This window comes from Coffea arabica, chromosome 7c, assembly GCF_036785885.1.
Source record: "Coffea arabica cultivar ET-39 chromosome 7c, Coffea Arabica ET-39 HiFi, whole genome shotgun sequence".
In the NCBI taxonomy this organism is placed as follows: domain Eukaryota; kingdom Viridiplantae; phylum Streptophyta; class Magnoliopsida; order Gentianales; family Rubiaceae; genus Coffea; species Coffea arabica.
The window spans coordinates 10,983,956-11,002,140 of NC_092322.1; the positions used below are offsets into that span (position 1 = coordinate 10,983,956).

Sequence of the window (18,185 nt, forward strand, 5' to 3'; positions counted from 1 at the left end):
TTTTTTATTTATTCAACCATTTTTTCATTTCACATAAAAAAGTTGTTTCAATATTATCCAACAAAATAATCTCTTATCTACACACACTTGCTCGAATGAGATTAAAGGAAAATCAATGGTTGAAAATTCAAAATATATTGCAGCATTATTTCAAAAAAGTTTAAAATGTATAAGGATCATCCCAATTTGAGAATTTTCAAACACCCAATGATTTATTCCCACCTAAATTTCCTTAAACTGCACCATCCTAATAACAATCTTCACATCTGCTATTTCTTCTTGTTTTTATTTTTCTTTTTTCTATTTAAAGTAATTTATCCAACTTCTAGCATTTTACTTTTTTTTTCCCTTTCTTCATTTATTCAAATTCTCTAGATTTTCATGGCACCATTTTAAACGACATCGGCGCCAATGGTGCTAATTTTTCAGCGGATGGTGTCCCTTTGTTTCAAATCATACATTTAAAGGGGCAAAATGAACTAAAATGTTACTTTAGTTGCTAATGTGAGACTTTGTTATAGTCTAAGAGCATCTAATGTAATTTGGTTGAATATATAGAGTTAAAAATTAATATATATGTATATAATTATATATATATAATATTTAATTTAATTAGCTAAAACTTATAATAATGATATTATTAGTTATATGTATTATATAATGTATATTAGTATATGTAATATAATTAATATTATCAATTATACTAATAATTATACATGTTTACTAATAAAAATTACTAATTAGTTATACCAAATTTATTAATACATTTATACTAAATTTTCTAATTACACGTAACAGAATAACACTTTTTTCTTAAAAAAAAAAGTACAATAATGACTTAGTGATTGTATTTGTGTTAAAAATTAAAATTTGACTACTTTAATCATATTTGTTTCATCATATTGGATTATATTCAATAATTTTTGTTTGATTGTTTTTATGAGTTTCAATTGTAAAATTACAATAAATAATAATTTAATGATGTGTTAATATTTTATTATTTAATTATTTACTAAAATTTGAATATAATAAAATTATATAACAAATTTTTTTTAATCCTACAAGTGCTCCCGTGGAGGAAGTGGGGCGAGGGAGCGGAGAACGGGACTGGGACTGGGACTGGGACTGGGACTGGGGCTGGGGGACTTAATGGCGACGGAGCGGGCGGGAGAGGGGTCCCAGCCCCGCCCCCGTTGCCATCGCTAAGTTCCCACGAGTTAATCATTATTGTTTTTTTTTTCCTCCGGTCAAGCTTAAGGGCGAATCGTTCTTCACGCGTAAAGACTGTTGCAGGCCCATCAATGGACGATAATTGCATTGACCAGTAATGATGCAAGGGCGACTTTGGGTACTCGATTAGTACAGAGTCAAGTGCAGACTCAAAACTGACCATAGCCATTTGCATCTTGGGGCCGGCAACGTTTCACCCATTTTCTTTGTTTTTTTTTTCGACGTTATTTAATTTTTAATGTTGAAGCATACATAATTCAATAGTGGATAATCTTATCCGCCCCACGGGTTTAGCCACATGGTAAGCGTTTTCTTGGGACATTCAGGTTCGGGGTTTGAAAGTGCGTTATAAGAACGCTTTTGCACTTATCGTGCCTTGATCGGGTTGGGGCGCCGGGCTTGGGCCGTAGGAGATTAGTCGGGTCTCGTAAGAATTGACGTGAACACCCCTGTGTGGATAAAAAAAAAAAAAGATAATTTTATCCACAACCAGCCAGTATCATCCCTTATAGGATAATCTTATCAAAGAAGGGATACACCTAAACTCTGGTTTGTTTGGATTGAGCATTATTTCCCCAATTTTATTTGCTTATATCATCATTACAATTTTCAATACATCTTTTTATCTTCCCAATTACCTTTTTATCTCACATACATCACCCCACAAAAAGTGCTACAGTAAAAATATTCCAAATAACTTACAATCCAAACAAACCCCCGTGGAAGGTGTCAAACAAAAATTAATGTATGTACTATCAAGTCAATTATAATAACAGCAATGTATATACTGACAATCTATATAAAATTAATTCGATCATAATTTAATTGCATCCAAATATCTTTACTAGTTAAAAATGTGATGTTATTTTTAAGCATCACATCGTAGGTAATTTTGCTATCTTCCTAGAATTTTGCAGTAGGTCTAACCGGCTCTTATTTTGATGCATTTTAATGCTTGTTAGACACTTAGATCATCATCGTTTATATATGATAGAACCGACCTTAGTCGACTTCCAATCTTCTCCTCTCTATAGTCTATAGTCTATCCTATCCTTTGCTCCAGCTGTATATATATATATACATATATTCCTGATCGAGCTCATTTCTATCATCCGTGGTGATAGTTGTGGACTCAAGTCTGGCTGCCTTTGCTCCAAGAACTTCCCCTCCATCAAGAGAATCCGAAGAGGACCCTGATTACGTTACAAGAAACAATTATGGTGGTTGAAACTTGCCCCCAAAAAAAACAAAGGGAAACAAAAAAGGTGGTGGTTGAGATTCATGATGGGTGTTCTCGTAGTTCACACGGTCAGTGGATTCTGTGGCGTGGGGCTTCCAATTTCTCACTTTGTTTCTTGACAAGCTTGGTCATCCTCCTCCATCTCCTCCTTTTCCAACTCTGGAACAAGTGGAGGGAGAATGCACTTGGGATTGTGTTAAACGTTCCTCTTGTCCTCTTAATTTTGCGGTATGTATATCGTAGTGTTTATATATCATATATGATGACCACTTGGACCTCAGGAGATGCAGAGAAAGTTAGAGAGGAGCAGGAACAGGAACAAAGTTGCATGCATGCATGGTTCCTACTTCCTGGCAGAAAGCAATAGAATATGATAATGCTGTATATACTTAGGTTTGACTGCGGATTTTTATAGCTCTGTCAATTTCGAACCGTATTTTGCCATCGACCATTAAGTTTGGTGAATTTCTATTTGGTCCTCCAAAGTAGACTGGAGTATCGACTCAGCCATTGAAAGTGCATGATTTAAGTATCAATTAAGGCCTTTAAAATTGAGAATTTGGTTTCAAACCAATCCTTCGCATTTTGAAATTAACATTTGAAAGTGATCAAGTAACAATCACGGCCTCAAAAAATGAGGATTTTCCTCCCATTGCTTTAAAGGTCGTGAGGCTTTTCAATATAACTAATTTAAAGAATGTGTAAAATTAACTATATGCTAAACATTATTGTAGAATTAGTGATTAGGAAATTAACTTCCACTTCTGTCTGATAGATTAGGGTTCAATCTTGACCGACAAATTTAATATAAAAAAGGTATGGTAGTGGGGGGGGGGGGAGGGAAGTATTTACAAAAAAAAAAAAAAACTAAACACCTAAGTAGGGTATTTGGCCAACTTGTACTTACGTTGGATGCATGTTGTAAGCTTATCCTTTTTTCCAATAGAGTAGTAGCATATTAGCATGTCTTAATATAACTTGGAGTAGACCAGACGCAATGAACCAGATGACAAGCATGGTAGCTAGGTACAAGAAAACGTACCTGACATTTTAGGTGTAAAAGTTTCTTTCTTGTTTTCCTTTTCAAACTTAGCACGTAGAAGCTCAACTTTATTAGTTATTTCTTCCATCGCAAACAAACAGAAAACATCATCCCCACCTACTTGAGAACGTCATCCGCAATTACTTGAGCTTTTTTGGCTGTTAAAGGTCTTATGTTGAATTATCCCCTTCCTCTCGCCTGATCCTTTAATCCCACACTTTCATTTGCTTAATGAATAATTAACAACCAATTCTAAAACAACCATTTCTTGAAACTGCAGGCAAAACTTGGATTATGCTAAAGAGAGGAGAACCAATCAGAGGTTGAATGTCTCTTATGGTTTTGAATTCGGTGTAAACTTTGTCATTACCACTTGCCGCAAGCCCATAGTGTTCCCGACAACATTAAAAACAACAAACATCATCCCTCAAACAGGGACAATCGTTACTGTAGCTATATTTTATTTTTATCATTTTTACATCTCATATAAATCATATCATAAAAAAAAATATTATAATAATTATTTTAAATAATCCTATATCCAAACAGTAAGCCCAAAAGCTAAAATATTCAGAAACGGGTAAATTGAGACCGAACTGAACAACCCATGTGCTAAAATTGGTCTGTTTCTTTAGTGATCAATAATGATATCCACACGAACACCTCAATAGGGATTTCACACCTCACAACGACCCCACCAATTTGATCTTTTGATGATATTTCTTCCAAACAAATATATTTTTTTGCAGTCATTTTCTCTCTTGGAATGGTAGCTAATGGATGTCAAACTTTCTAAGTTCTAGAAAATTTCAGAACCTTGCACATTGAGCACGAGTCAAACAAAAAGAAAAACTTTGATTAAAAATATTTGCTCTCCTTTTTTGCAGTCATTTTCTCTCTTGGAATGGTAGCTAATGGAGGACTTGGGGCACAGACGGTTGCACCTGCAACCGTCTCAGGCGATTTTGGCCATTATCAACTGCGCGTAATTTTCTTTGTACATCGTGTAATTTTTTTTACACATCGCATAACTTTAAAGCAAATTTTTGTGGGGCCCATACATGACGTGAAAATCGAGTTACATCTTGTAATCTCAGCCGCACAAATTTTTGAGGCCAAATCATGGCCATTAACCGCTCAGGGACGGTTGCACCTAATGGATGTCAAACTTTCTAAGTTCGAGAAAATTTCAGAAACTTGCACATTGAGCATGAGTCAAACAAAAAAAAAACCTTTGATTAAACAAATTTTATGAGCTTAATCACCTACAACAAGAATTGTTTCAAATGATCAACTTCAGAAGTTGCGGATTGTTAAGAAACTTGAGCATTAAGCACGAGTTAAATGACTTTGATCAAGAAATGCTGTGACCTTAATCACCTAAAATAAATTTCGCCTCAGTTTTTTTTTAAAAAAAAACCTTTGATTAAGAAATGCTATGAGCTTAATCACCTGCAATAGCACCTAACAACAAGCAGCTCGTGTGGTAACTGCTTTCAAATTTTTACTCGAGGTCGTCATTTCAGGCAGGCTCTGCACAGCTGTATGGAATCAAAATCCACAGCTAATTCCCATCAATACTTTTGTTTGCCGCTTGTTTCCTCTATCCTTATCTCCTCGTCCCTGGTTTCGGGGTTGTCAAAATCTGATCCAGGTTGTGCGCAACAAAAGTTGCAAACACAATAATGTAACTGCTGATGTCATTTTATGGCAAGCCTTTATAGAAAAATTAAAAACCCATCAATATTAAAAGATATTTATTGATTATATAAGCACATCTTCACCTAACTTCTACCACACCTTTTTCTTTCAAATAATTTATTTATTGTGATAAGCTACAAACTTACGAGGTTCTCTTACATATTTTCTCCTAATCCTAAAAGGGTTATCACTTATCTGTCACAGGAGAAATGATTAATAGTTAACACTAATACTCTAATTACATGCGTACTTAGTTAGAACTAGGGATTAACCAATCAAGCACCGCATTAACTCATTATAGCACCTATGAAAATACAACTTAAATACATTCAAACACAGTAATTATACTTCTGTGTTTAGATATTTTTTAAATTAATTATACCTTTGTTTTAAAAGACTAACACCTGAAATTTTTATTAAAGAATAATAATATTTATTGAGCACCGTTACTCGTCTCATGAATTTAATCATTTTCCTTTTAATAGGCGAAAGGAGTTGAATTTGAAATTATTTACTTACAATTCCTTCCCAAAAAAAAAAAAAACATCGAAAATCTAAAGTTGTGTTTGGATTGCATTTTCTGTCATTTTTCATTGAAAAATTATTGTAGCGATTTGATATATGTGAGGGAAAAAGGTGATAGGGAAATATGATCACGGAAAACGACAATATTTTCTGACGAAAACAAGCAATGCAAGCAGAGCCTAAAGAGCTCAATTGATAACGTGTCACGTCACTCACGTGTCACCTCATTACCCCAGTCACATCGCTAATCCGTGAAACCCCACCGATCCACCGCATCAACTCTAATTTATTAGCCCCCGGTCCCTACTAGTACAGTCGAACACTTGAACTAAGTATATTTTTTATTCCCTTACTACCAATTGCAATCTTGTTCAGAGCTGAGACTTCAAATTGGACATTTGAGACACAATTGCTATATATATATATATATATATATATATATATGCCTTTCTCCCTCCTCATTTTCGTAACATTCCTCTGGGAAAGAGTTGAGTAATCTCTTCTTCCTTCTTGGTTGCTTGAGAAATAGCCCAGATCAAGAAATAGGCAGAGAAGAGAAGGAACAGAGCGAAAAAGAATAAAGAAGATGTCATCTTCAATTGTGAAATATGCTTCTCAGGAAACTAACAGCACCCATGAAGATAATAAAGAGCGGATTGATTTGCCACATGGGTCTGATCTAACGGCTCCTAATCTGTCTCTCCCAGCTGAAACCTTACTCCAAGCAGCCATTTCTTTGAAGGATAAGGTATGCAGTTCATTAAAGATTAAAATTTTATGTAAAAATCACTGGGATGGTTTATTTTTATGTGTATTATTGTTAGTTGGTTGAGATGTTTGTTGAATGTTGGGTGGTTGTGGCGGTGAAATGATTAGGTGGTGCAAGTCACATGGCGAGGACAATGGAACGATTATGGCAATACGGATCCAACTGTGTATACGGGTTTGCTGGGAACAGCTTTCACCTGCTTGCGGGCGTATGAGGCTACTGGTAGTCTTCAGGACTTGAGCTTATGCACTGAGATTGTTGATACTTGTGCTTCCATTGCTCGTTCCTCCACCAGGTTAGTGTAAAAATTCAATCTTTGTGTTGGATAAGTACATGTTTATGTTTGACGAGTATGATTAAGATGATGACATGGAATTTTTTAAGCATTACTCTAATATAATATTTGACTAATTTTTAAGCTACTTGAAAACTTTGTAAAAAGGGATATGCTGAGAATCTGCTCTGACTGGCTCTGCTCTCTATTTAGATGAGATGAGATGAGATTATGTCACTGACTCATCTATGTTTTTAAATGCTTAGGATATTATATCATACATAACAAAAGCGTGAGTTGAATTTAGTGGATGATTCTCATGTCTCGAGTGTTGAGACATTTTGAAAATTTGTTTTTTTTTTGGTATGACGTGGCTAAACCTTGGAATGGATTGTTGGAAGACAATTTTAGAAGCGACAATTTTTCTCCGAACTCCTAAGAATGGAGGTAAAAGATCATGAATGTGGTCCAAATATAGCTAGCATATGGGGTTCAAGTTCAAGATATATTGATGTTAAACAATCTTCTACTGTTGGACTGTGGGATTCAAGTGTCAACCTAAGTAGAAATCTGCTGATTTAAGACTCAAGGACTGTAGTTGTCCGCTTCATTTGATGATCATTTGCTTCTTGCTTTTTCCTCGTTTTGTAGATCCCTTGATGATATGTGGTTTCCACTGTAATGCTATGAAATTGTATTGGAAAAAGAACTCATATTGATGTTGTGGTTATTCTTGAGCTTCCTAAATTCCTTTTAAACTGCTGAGGACTGTATGTGATCTTTGGTGCTTCAAGCATTGAGGTAAAATGAGAGGGGAGAATAGGGAAAGGAGATTCCTGGGACACTGTCAAAACCATGGTCATGGAAAAAAGGACTAATTTGATTCATTGGATTCCACATGCAAGAAACTTAAATTAGCTTGATGGAGATAAAGTTCATAAAGCAATGATCCTTTTCTGGAAAGAGAAGAAAGTGAAGAAGAAGGGAAAAAAAAAACTTAGATTTTGGGCAAGTAAAAGCCCATGGAATGTATGTTCTACTGAGCTCTTGCCGTTTGAGTTATATATCTAGTCATTTAAGTTGGTACTTAGTTTGAAACATACATGTAAGACTTTGAGATTCAAGGATCGTGTTAAACAGTGATAGTGATTTACTCTCTTTCTTCCTTGGACAATTGTCATTAAAATGAGATGTATATGTAATATGTATAAATATTTTTTCCATTATTAAAAAGATACTGTGCAACTTTTTGAAATATCAAATGCATAAATGTACAATTACAGCCTTATCTTTGCAGCATACAAATTTACAAGATTTTTGGCTGTAATAAAAGTGAAGGGGACAGGTTTAGTATCTGCTGCAATATCTAAAACCAAGTATGGGACTCATGAATTTATGTATTGCTGGGCTATTACCCAAGGAATCTTGTTTCTGATCACGTCTTCGGGAAGCTTTTGATTCACTCATTGCTTTCTCATTCTTAAATCGTGGAAACTGTGTTTGGATAGAGTATTATTTGAAATAATTATTATAATGCTTTTTGTGATGTGATTTTTGTGAGATAAAAAGTAGTTGAGAATATAAAAGGGTGGGTTGGGAAATGTGTTTATGATACAAGCGAAATATTATTTGGAATAATTTAGCAATCTAAACACTTGACTTTTGAAAACTGTGGACCAGGCACTTGACTTTTCTGTGTGGGAGAGGAGGGGTCTATGCTCTTGGTGCTGTGGCTGCAAATTATTGTGGGGACCAGCAAAAACGTGACTTATATATGGACAGATTTTTTGAGGTATCAGGGCTATAATTTGCATTTCTTTTCCCTTGTCCTTTTGCATTCAGTGATCAAGCCATAGTAATATGAATTAACTACTTCAGTTTGGCAAATCTGTGCTGTTGGTCAATGTGTGCGTTTAAATGACTGGTGACCTAACTTGTTCACTTATGATAGACCAAATATTTACTCATCATGACTGCTGCATTCAGGGAAGCATTTACCTGATATGAATCTTTTTCCAGTATACTTTGTGAAATTGCACATGACGATAAGATCATAGTTGATTATAGCTCTGACAGTCTAATTAAAAGATGATTTCAGGTTACTTTTGGTTTTATTCTAGTGTCATACGAAAGTCAATATTTATCAGCCAGATTCATCTATATGATTTTAGATAAAGACATCTCATTATGCAAGAGGTACTTTCATCAATTGGTTTTTTCAACATTTGGAGGATGGAACCTGCCATCTTTTGACTGACAACCAACTTCTTAGAAGTAAAAAATTAGATGTCAATGGCGGAGGTTTATGCGAGAGAGTTTTAAACTTTACTTAACACCACTAGGTGGGCTAACAAATCACTGCAAAATTTTTTCAAAAGTTTGTCGAGAGGATCCAACAGCTTCTTGGCTTTCCAGATGCCAGTATGTCTTTATTAACAGAAAAAATTTTCCCTGCTGTCTGTCACTGATTTCAAGTCATGGTATGGATGAGAAAGATTATGCAGCTTTGAACAACTGGCTGAATTTGCTTTTATATATAAATGGGTTGTGTCTGAACCCACTGTGGATAAAATGATTGAAAAGTTTAAGCAGACAATGATGATTGGCCTCCGTCCTCAGGTTGATTCTTATGTTTTGGCATATCTAGGAATCCATGTAGATATCTTCGCTAACAAAGTAGCTTCCGCATGGACTCAGATCTGACCCAAGGGAACCAACTGGCTGGGGTAGGGTTGAACTATCTCTCTGCTGGCATTAGCCCTATCTCATGCCTCTGGCAATTAGTAAACTTGTGCTAAATCCATGTAATCCCAACAACTTTGAACATTTAATTTGTCACGTGTGAGTGGCATTTAAAATCCTCCATCAAGTTCTAGATGCTCTTGGCGGTGCTGATGTCTAAATGTCCAAATGTTTTGGTAGGTGGCACAAGAAAGAGCCCTGCCTGTTGGACCCGAGGAAGGTGGATTTGGAATGTCATATGATCTACTCTATGGACGTGCTGGTTTCCTGTGGACTGCTTTGTTCATAAACAAGCACTTGGGAGCAGAAGCAGTCCCTAGTGATCTTCTTATGCCAGTTGTTGAAGCTGTGCTAGCAGGGGGCAGGGCAGGTGCTTCTGATAATACAGCCTGCCCATTGATGTATAGATGGCATGGAACGAGGTATTGGGGTGCAGCCCATGGCCTTGCAGGTATATTGCATGTGTTACTTCACTTCCAAGCCCTTTCTGCAGATGATATTGAAGACGTGAAAGGGACCTTAAGATACATGATGAGCAATAGATTCCCTCGTAGTGGGAATTACCCTGTAAGTGAAGGGAACCCAAGGGACAAGCTGGTTCAGTGGTCTCATGGTGCAACTGGCATTGGTATCACCCTTTGCAAAGCATCAGAGGTAAGGGGTTTAATATCAGACTGAAATATTCCAAAGATATTGCTACTGTCAGACAAAATTGGTTAGAGATAGGTGCCTGTAAACTCCTAAAATTTAAATGTCAAAAAGAAGTTGGCCTGATATCAGAGTAAAGTGATCTAGAAAGACTAGATGGGGAGACTAAAAATTTTTTGCCAAGCATGTATACAGTTTGTTAGCATGCAAATTGGGAAGAGCGTCTTTAGGGATTTCAATATTTACAATGTCAAAAAGGTGGTTGTCTTTTGTGTCCCTGGAAAACGACAGAAATGAGCCCTTATCTTGCAAATTGAAAATGTTATGGTTCTCAAAGTGTGCGAACAATGTAAGATTAATGATCTTCTTTCCTTGGTGTGTGCAGGTGTTACCAACTGACCGGGAATTTCGTAATGCAGCCATTGAGGCTGGGGAAGTTGTGTGGAAGAGTGGGTTGGTCAAGAAGGTAGGTCTTGCCGATGGTGCTGCTGGGAATGCTTATGCTTTTCTCTCCCTCTATCGTCTTACTGGAGAAAGCATATATGAAGATAGAGCAAAGGCATTTGCAAACTGCTTGTATCATGATCAAAGAAATGCGACAACTTCAAGTCCTTCCACTGGAGCAGATCATGCCTACTCTCTTTTCCAAGGACTAGCTGGGGTTGCTTGCCTATGGTTTGATTTGCTTGCACCTGAGAAGTCCAAATTTCCGGGTTATGAGATTTAGACTTTTTAGCTCAGAAGAGCTGGAATGTGAAACCTAGTGTTGCTTACCCTGCAACTTCTACGTTCAGCCCAGCGGAGATCTGAACAATGGAGAGAGCCTATATTCTTGAATAGACTACATATGATACTAACTTCGTGTATATATTAAGTTTATAGCATGACTCAAAACATCATGTGACCAGGAAATCTCGTCATCTTATGTACAATTATGTCCTGGCGAACTTTCCCCCGCATGAAACTTCCCAATGCCAACGTAGCTTAACAACAATCTTTACCATGTTGTATTGGTAGCTGTAACTCTAGATTCGATCTCGACCTCTCTCAAAAGGCCATCACATCTTTTTGGGCATGTTACTTAGATGATGGCTTTACTTCTTGTGAATGCTACTTTTCTCATAAATTTGTTGCGTTGTCCGTGGTGTATTGCTTGCCCCCAAATATCTGCTATCTTAGCCTCTAGTGTGTGGCATGATTTGCAAGCAATGGAGTTTGATCCATTGAACTGAAGCTTACGTGCTTCAATTGTAAATGTGGATCCTTCTTGTTGTACTATAAACTGTGTAGATGAATGCATCCTACAACAGGTATGCCTCGGACAAAAATGTCAAGTAAGCCAACCAAGATTGCTGTCTGAGATGCACTTAACATTTGGTCCAGCTATCGATGGTAGGTACCCTGGAGGTTCCCTCCTCCTTCAACACTGAATGATTGCCTTGACAGGAAAAGTCTCCATTCCTTGCAAGTTGCTGCGGTCCCCATTCGTCCTAATGCCTGCTGCCACCAAAGAAAAAGCAATGGCGGATACTAGAAGCAATCAAGCAACCATCTTTGTGGAAATTCCAGGACAAGTAATTACTAGTATTACTTGAGCAAATCAAGCTATGGATTGCTCGTTCATGCCCAGCTTTTAATTGGTCGCTGTAGTTTGACTTGTGTTCTTATCCTCCTTTTTGTATTCATCAGCCTCTCAAACGTGGAAAAAGATGGGGTTATTTGTGAAAGGGGAATGTAGTCCCAGGCACGAGCGTAAAGACAATTTGCATTAAATTGTTAAGACAAATCTCCCCCCGTGTTGGTTCCCTGTCATAATTCACTTTCCTGTCTGAGAAATGAGATTCATTGGCGTTTGCATTTCTTGATGGGAACGCTAATGGCGGGATGGATTCAAAGGTCCTCCTCGCAGGTTAGCGGCTGAAACCTCTCTCCGTGAAAATTGATTCCCATTTTCGATTGTGTTGTCATGCTCACATGTAGTTAAGTAGTCTCATTCTTACATGATGTAATCGTTGCATTTGTACTCCACCAGTGAGTGGATCGGATGAGCTTTAGGTTTGCAATTTAGGCCTTGTTCTCGATTTGATTGTTTTAGATTTTCCAAAATTTGACTATAGAAACTGATTAGAGAATCAGCAAAAACTACTCTGTGGTTGATTATAGATTTTAATGTTTTCTAGTGATTAAAAATTTATAATCAGAATATAAAATCAATCGAGAGTATCACAAAAATTGATTAAAATCTTTAATCATTTAAAATTATTAACCGAGATCAAGTGCTAATTAGAAAAATAGTGAAACTCGGTTCTAGCATGATGACTTTTATTGATCTTGATTGAATTAATCGATTCTTCAGCAGACATGATCGGTTTAATTAACGTTCAGATTTATTAGAGGATTGAACTAGTGCTATGATTGATTTACAGTCGAATCTAATTTTCAATAGATTTCATGTTACCATGTGAGATCAATGCAACAAATCACGATTTGTTCAGGTGACAACTTGTTCCATAGATAGCTCTTTTTTGAACCCCTATTTTAGGCGGGGTGAAAAATGATAATTAAACTAGTTTAATCTTATAAAAATTCATTAGTCGATACGTGAAGGAGTGAACTCCCTAGCACTGTTCTATTCACGTTGAAGTTTAAATAGTCTGAGAATCAAATTCCGAGTCCACCACGTAGCCTAACTCTTGCGTTGTCTTTATCATAGCCGTCCAAGTCGTTTTAAAATATTAGCCCTCTTTTGTCCCTTCTTTCTCTTGTGAAAAGCAATCGAATTTGCGTCCGATTCCTCCTAAAGTGTAACCCATTCGAGAATTACGTGCACCATGCATATACCAACTACATGTGTTGAGCAATAATATAAACTAGTTCTTAACTCACAATTTGATTCGTTTGCAGTTAACAAAAAATATGATTATTAAAATTATTTTTTATAAAGTTTTTTATGGGTCAGATTCATTTGTGACGTAGATCATCGTCTTTATGACATAGACCATCGTGTAGAAAGATGACGGACGTTGAATAGAATACGTGGGAATTAGAAGTTGGTGTGAGAAAATTGTAATTAGTGAATAATTTGAACACACAAGTGTGTGCTAATTCAAATAAATATATGCTGATTGTGGAATTTTCGTTGAATAAATTGGGATAAATTTGTTGAATTTTTGTAATTGAGAGTAGATTAGAAATTTCAAAAAATGATATCATGTGCTTACGCCACACAGTAACACTCTCCCTTTATAAATCATATAAATATACTTTAGTGTTTCCCATTTGATTCTTTACTTATTTGGGTGAAATATTTCGAACGTTCACGTGTATATCTTGGTTGTAATTTCGATTTAGATCACTTCATGTACGTTCTATTATTGATTTGTTGAAATGCGAGCTGCTGCTTCCATTTCCTTTTTACGTATACGTTGCATGTAATAATAATAATGTCTCTTTAACTCTTCAGATGAGATAAATCTTGCATTTAATATGATGATTATCAATGGATAATTAGGATTCTACATGATTATAATACATCTAAGGAAATGAACCAGTGGACAAAAATGATATGCATTGACAAAAAACCAGTTGACTACAAATGAACTTCTCTGTGCTGTCAAACTTCGATTGTCATTTAATATTTGTTTATTCTATGTCGACAAATTAAGGATTCATGAAGTGGCAATACCATATACAACTATTTTTTTTTAAATACCGTTTGAATTTTTTTACAAAGAAATTCTAAAAAAAAAAAAATTTTTTTTGGGTGTTAAAGGGTTTTACAAAGAAGTCTTTGAAGTTCTTTTTCCTTGAAAAGTTTGAAGTTCCCTTGGGAGAAAAAAAAAATAGTTTGTTGAGACTTTTGATTGAGGAACTTAAGCCAACAAATGAAGATGAAATACACTGAAAAAGGCCGGAAAATGAAATTGTCTAGCCAACTTTATTTTTTAAAAAAATAGAAGAGGGTTCTTGGGGGGGGGGGGGGATAAATTGTTCTTGGGCTTAGACAATGTACAACAAATTTCGCAAGGAAAATTGCATAGAGATATTCCCCAACAAATAATGTGGCAAGTCTAGAGGGGACTGAACCGGACCAAACGGGTGCACAATACACCCGCCTGAATTTTTTTGAAGCAGACCACTTAAATGTGGCATTTTGGTCCCACCCCACCAAGTTAGGTGTTGGCCAGCAGCCGGTTCAACCTATCAAAAATATATACAGAGAAATCTGGGAAGATTAGAGTAAGGACCACCAAAATTGTAGCCTTGCTATTCCTTGCATGATTGAAAACAACTTTTGCCATTGCCCTTGCTGTTATGCCACTTGTCTTCGTTTATGGACTGATTCTCTCAGGACAATTCCTCTAGAAAAAGTTAGTGGCAAATTGCAAATGTCCATCATGTTTTCATTTCTTTTCTTGATGTGAATGCTGAAGCAAGAAACAGAATCAAGATTGTCAAAGACAAGGGCTTTAATTTATCTTCCAAACCCTCTGATATATATTATTGTTTGACGACTGAAAGATTTAGGGAATAAATTAAACAGTAAGATGACATTAATAGCGGAAGGTGAGGACAAGCATTCTTAAATATTAAGGTTCGTTCTTTGTTAGGATAACGGCCAATAAGACATCATACCAAGTTGTTGTTTTCCTTCTTCCTCAACTTGTTTGACTCCTCCTCCTAGATATCCCAACCATTCAAAACTGGCCACGTGTAACCCCGCTCTCTCGGGAAACTCAATGAGCAGCTAGGATGATGACTGATGATTCGTGCACCATAATGCCTACATAAGTTCCAGTTTGTAAGACTAGGACACTTTCATACACAGGCATGTCAGTAATCCTACAGATGGAGATACCACATAAAAGCACATTAGTTCTAGTGTTAGTTGAGAAAGAAATATAGTAATTCAATAGGGGAAGTTGTGCATAGATTGTATACATGCTTAATTGATTGTTTGAGGCAAGTTGTCGAGTTGATCAAACATAGGAGATGGACAGGTATGAGATTCTGAAAGATATAGGTTCTGGGAACTTTGGAGTAGCCAAGCTGGTGAAAGATATCTGGACTGGTGAGCTTTTTGCTGTCAAGTATATTGAGAGAGGTCAGAAGGTCTGATTCTTTTGATCTTTTCTGCAGCATGTGTATTCTCAGTATGTGTTTATAGTTTTTGGTTATGCCATCAGTCTCTCTCGGATTGTTCTTATTGATTATTTATTTGAAAATTCATTGTTGTTTGTTTTTATAGATTGATGAGCATGTGCAGAGGGAGATCATGAATCACAGGTCCTTAAACCATCCCAATATAGTTAGGTTCAAGGAGGTAATGAAGCTTTGCTTATTTTTATCCCATTTGGAGGAATAGATTCTCCTCCTATGGTGTTTGCATATAAAAGAACATTTTGCTGAATTCTTTTGTTCTTTTAGATACTGAAGATAGTATTTATCATCATTGTCTTCTTCCCTGTAAGACTATGTGGGGACTTTTGCTTCAGCTCCAATCAGAAAGAAAATCAGGTTTAGTTCCAGAGACAAAGGCCTGTACCAGGCAGATGCTGGTTATGGACTTTCCACGGTCTAATGTTTGGATTTCGAGATTAAACTTCTGTCTCCGCAGCAATGAGCTCAGCAGTTGAATTGATATAGTTCAAAGCTTCAATCTTACCATAATTAACATGAAGTGGCTGGTTTGTCTGAAACCATTACTAGACGGCCTTTGCCAAATCTATTAAAACGACTTTAGTGGTGTTATTTAGTTATAATTGGCTACTCGAGACATCTCCTAGCTGAACATACTGCATAGTGGTTACCTATCATTTTGTTTTTAAAAGATGTATGGTGACTATATTTGACTTGAGGTGAAGAGTCCAAGTCCTCTCTCTATCAGAGAACAGAATGCAGTGATTCTGATTCATTTGCATGCTATATCATTTGGTATTTTGAGCCAATTTTGAAACTTTGTGCAGGTCTTCCTCACACCAACTCATCTTGCCATCGTAATGGAGTATGCTGCTGGTGGGGAGCTTTTTGAAAGAATTTGCAACGCCGGTAGATTCAGTGAAGACGAGGTATCCTTAACTCCTAAAATATTTCTGATACTGGCAAACTTTCTTAGGATGATCCAATATGCTTGGAAACTTATTGATTTGATGCTCAACAAAATCAACTTATATGTTTCCAGTTTCGGTTGTTTATGCTTTGCGCGCAGTTACCACTCTCACTATAATTGTCATTTATTTCAGGCAAGATTTTTCTTTCAACAACTTATATCAGGAGTTAGCTACTGCCATTCAGTGGTAAACTGAGACAAGAAGCCTTCCTTGTAATCAATAACTCATCCATTTAGTGCATAGACTTTTGTCCATCGCATGATATTACACAAACTTTTGTTCTGCTTACAGCAAATTTGCCATCGGGATCTTAAGCTGGAAAATACACTCTTAGATGGAAGCCCAGAACCACGTCTCAAAATATGTGATTTTGGCTATTCTAAAGTATTAACCTCTTCTATCTCATCATATCTCCCACAGGCTATAATGCAGTGCCATTCAATTTAGTAGCTAACAAGAATGATTCATTATTTAGTCCTCAGTATTGCATTCCCAACCCAAATCTACAGTAGGAACGCCGGCCTATATTGCACCAGAGGTCTTTTGCAGAAAAAAGTATGATGGGAAGGTGAATAATTGACTGTTATCTTTTCTTGACTTTAGTTATCATTGTAAGCCTTAATTAAAACGATGGACTGACTTGTTAGCCATGGTCCATAAAGATTGCAGATGTTTGGTCATGTGGGGTTACCTTGTATGTGATGCTGGTTGGTGCTTATCCATTTGAAGATCCTGAGGATCCAAGAAATTTCAGAAAAACAATTACTGTAAGCGTTGCCATAACGAATTTTGAAATCATGCTAGTTGACTCCTCCGTCTGCTTGTATAAAACATTATTGCTGTTTGGATTTTTGGCAGAAAATTCTGAGCGTTCAATATTCAATTCCTGATTATGTTCGAGTCTCCAGGGACTGCAAACACCTTCTGTCTCGAATATTTGTAGCTGACCCTGAAAAGGTCAAAGTCTAGATCCTTATTCTCACCTTTAAATGTTAATTATTTCTGGTTTGATGGAAGGGTGGTAACTGGATCAAACACCTGCAGAGAATAACCATTCCAGAAATCAAGAAGCATCCGTGGTTTTTAAAGAGTTTGACTGTGGAATTTGTGGAAGGAGAACAAGCCAGCATTCAAGTGAACAGAGCAGCCAACTATTCTCAAAGTAATGAAGAGGTGTTGGCTATAATACAAGAGGCGAGGAAATCGACGGAGGGGAATAAAGTTGGAGAAAATTTCATTGGAGGCAGCATGGATCTAGATGATATTGATGCCGATTGTGATATAGATGATATAGAGACAAGCGGAGAGTTTGTTTGTGCATTATGAATGCTACTTCTCCATAACAGTAGTGAATTTTGAATGGTCATCTAATATGTGAAAACTGCATATCAGAGCTAGTCTTTCAGGGGCTGTTTTAGTCAGTCAATCGTTTTATGTTTCTGGATCTTGCTGTGTAACTAATCTTCACTCCTGAAGTCCTTTTCAAACGATTTGGAAAACCATAGGTCGTTGTAAGATATTGCATTCAATTGGCTTTCTGGTATGATGACATAAGGATTCCACAATTGTCTCTGTCATTGCTGTAGATTTCAGATAATTATACATATCATCTGATGCAAGACTTTTACTGAAGCAGCTTGGAAGCAATCATCTTAAATCAGGTGGATGCATACATTATTGTTAAACAAAATTGTCGGCAAAAATATACTGAGAAAAGCAGAAACACGCCCCTTTAGTTGATTGGTTGTGATGATTATCTTTATCATTCAAGTTATATCCTCTTCTGCTGACGAATTTTACGCCTATAAACAGCTTACAAAACAAAAGATTTTAGGTTCTTCTTTGGAACAGTAAATGATTTGGAGACAAGATATGCATCTGTATTGTAGCCACTGACTTTGCTA

General features: G+C 36.4%; 2 protein-coding genes across 5 annotated transcripts; both read left to right on the forward strand.

Annotated features, from left to right (window-relative positions):
- The first annotated feature begins 6,057 nt into the window (after positions 1-6,057).
- LOC113699190 (lanC-like protein GCL1) lies at positions 6,058-11,320 on the forward strand. Its single transcript, XM_027219349.2, has 5 exons — positions 6,058-6,486; positions 6,615-6,802; positions 8,462-8,573; positions 9,704-10,177; positions 10,557-11,320. The coding sequence occupies exons 1-5, from the start codon at positions 6,325-6,327 to the stop codon at positions 10,896-10,898; spliced, it is 1,278 nt and encodes a 425-aa protein (XP_027075150.1). The 5' UTR covers positions 6,058-6,324; the 3' UTR covers positions 10,899-11,320.
- A 3,320-nt stretch (positions 11,321-14,640) lies between these two features.
- Positions 14,641-17,846, forward strand: LOC113700062 (serine/threonine-protein kinase SAPK2). 4 transcript variants are annotated; one of them, XM_027220498.2, is made up of 9 exons: positions 14,694-15,275; positions 15,420-15,494; positions 16,138-16,239; positions 16,414-16,467; positions 16,573-16,665; positions 16,757-16,849; positions 16,944-17,048; positions 17,140-17,238; positions 17,326-17,846. In XM_027220498.2, exons 2-9 carry the CDS (start codon positions 15,447-15,449, stop codon positions 17,605-17,607), a joined length of 876 nt encoding a protein of 291 aa, XP_027076299.1. In that variant the 5' UTR covers positions 14,694-15,275; positions 15,420-15,446; the 3' UTR covers positions 17,608-17,846. The 4 variants fall into 4 exon arrangements, with proteins under 4 accessions (XP_027076298.1, XP_027076299.1, XP_027076297.1 ...); XM_027220496.2 differs by having other exon boundaries at positions 14,699-15,283; XM_072057765.1 differs by having other exon boundaries at positions 15,235-15,324.
- The last annotated feature ends 339 nt before the right edge of the window (positions 17,847-18,185 follow it).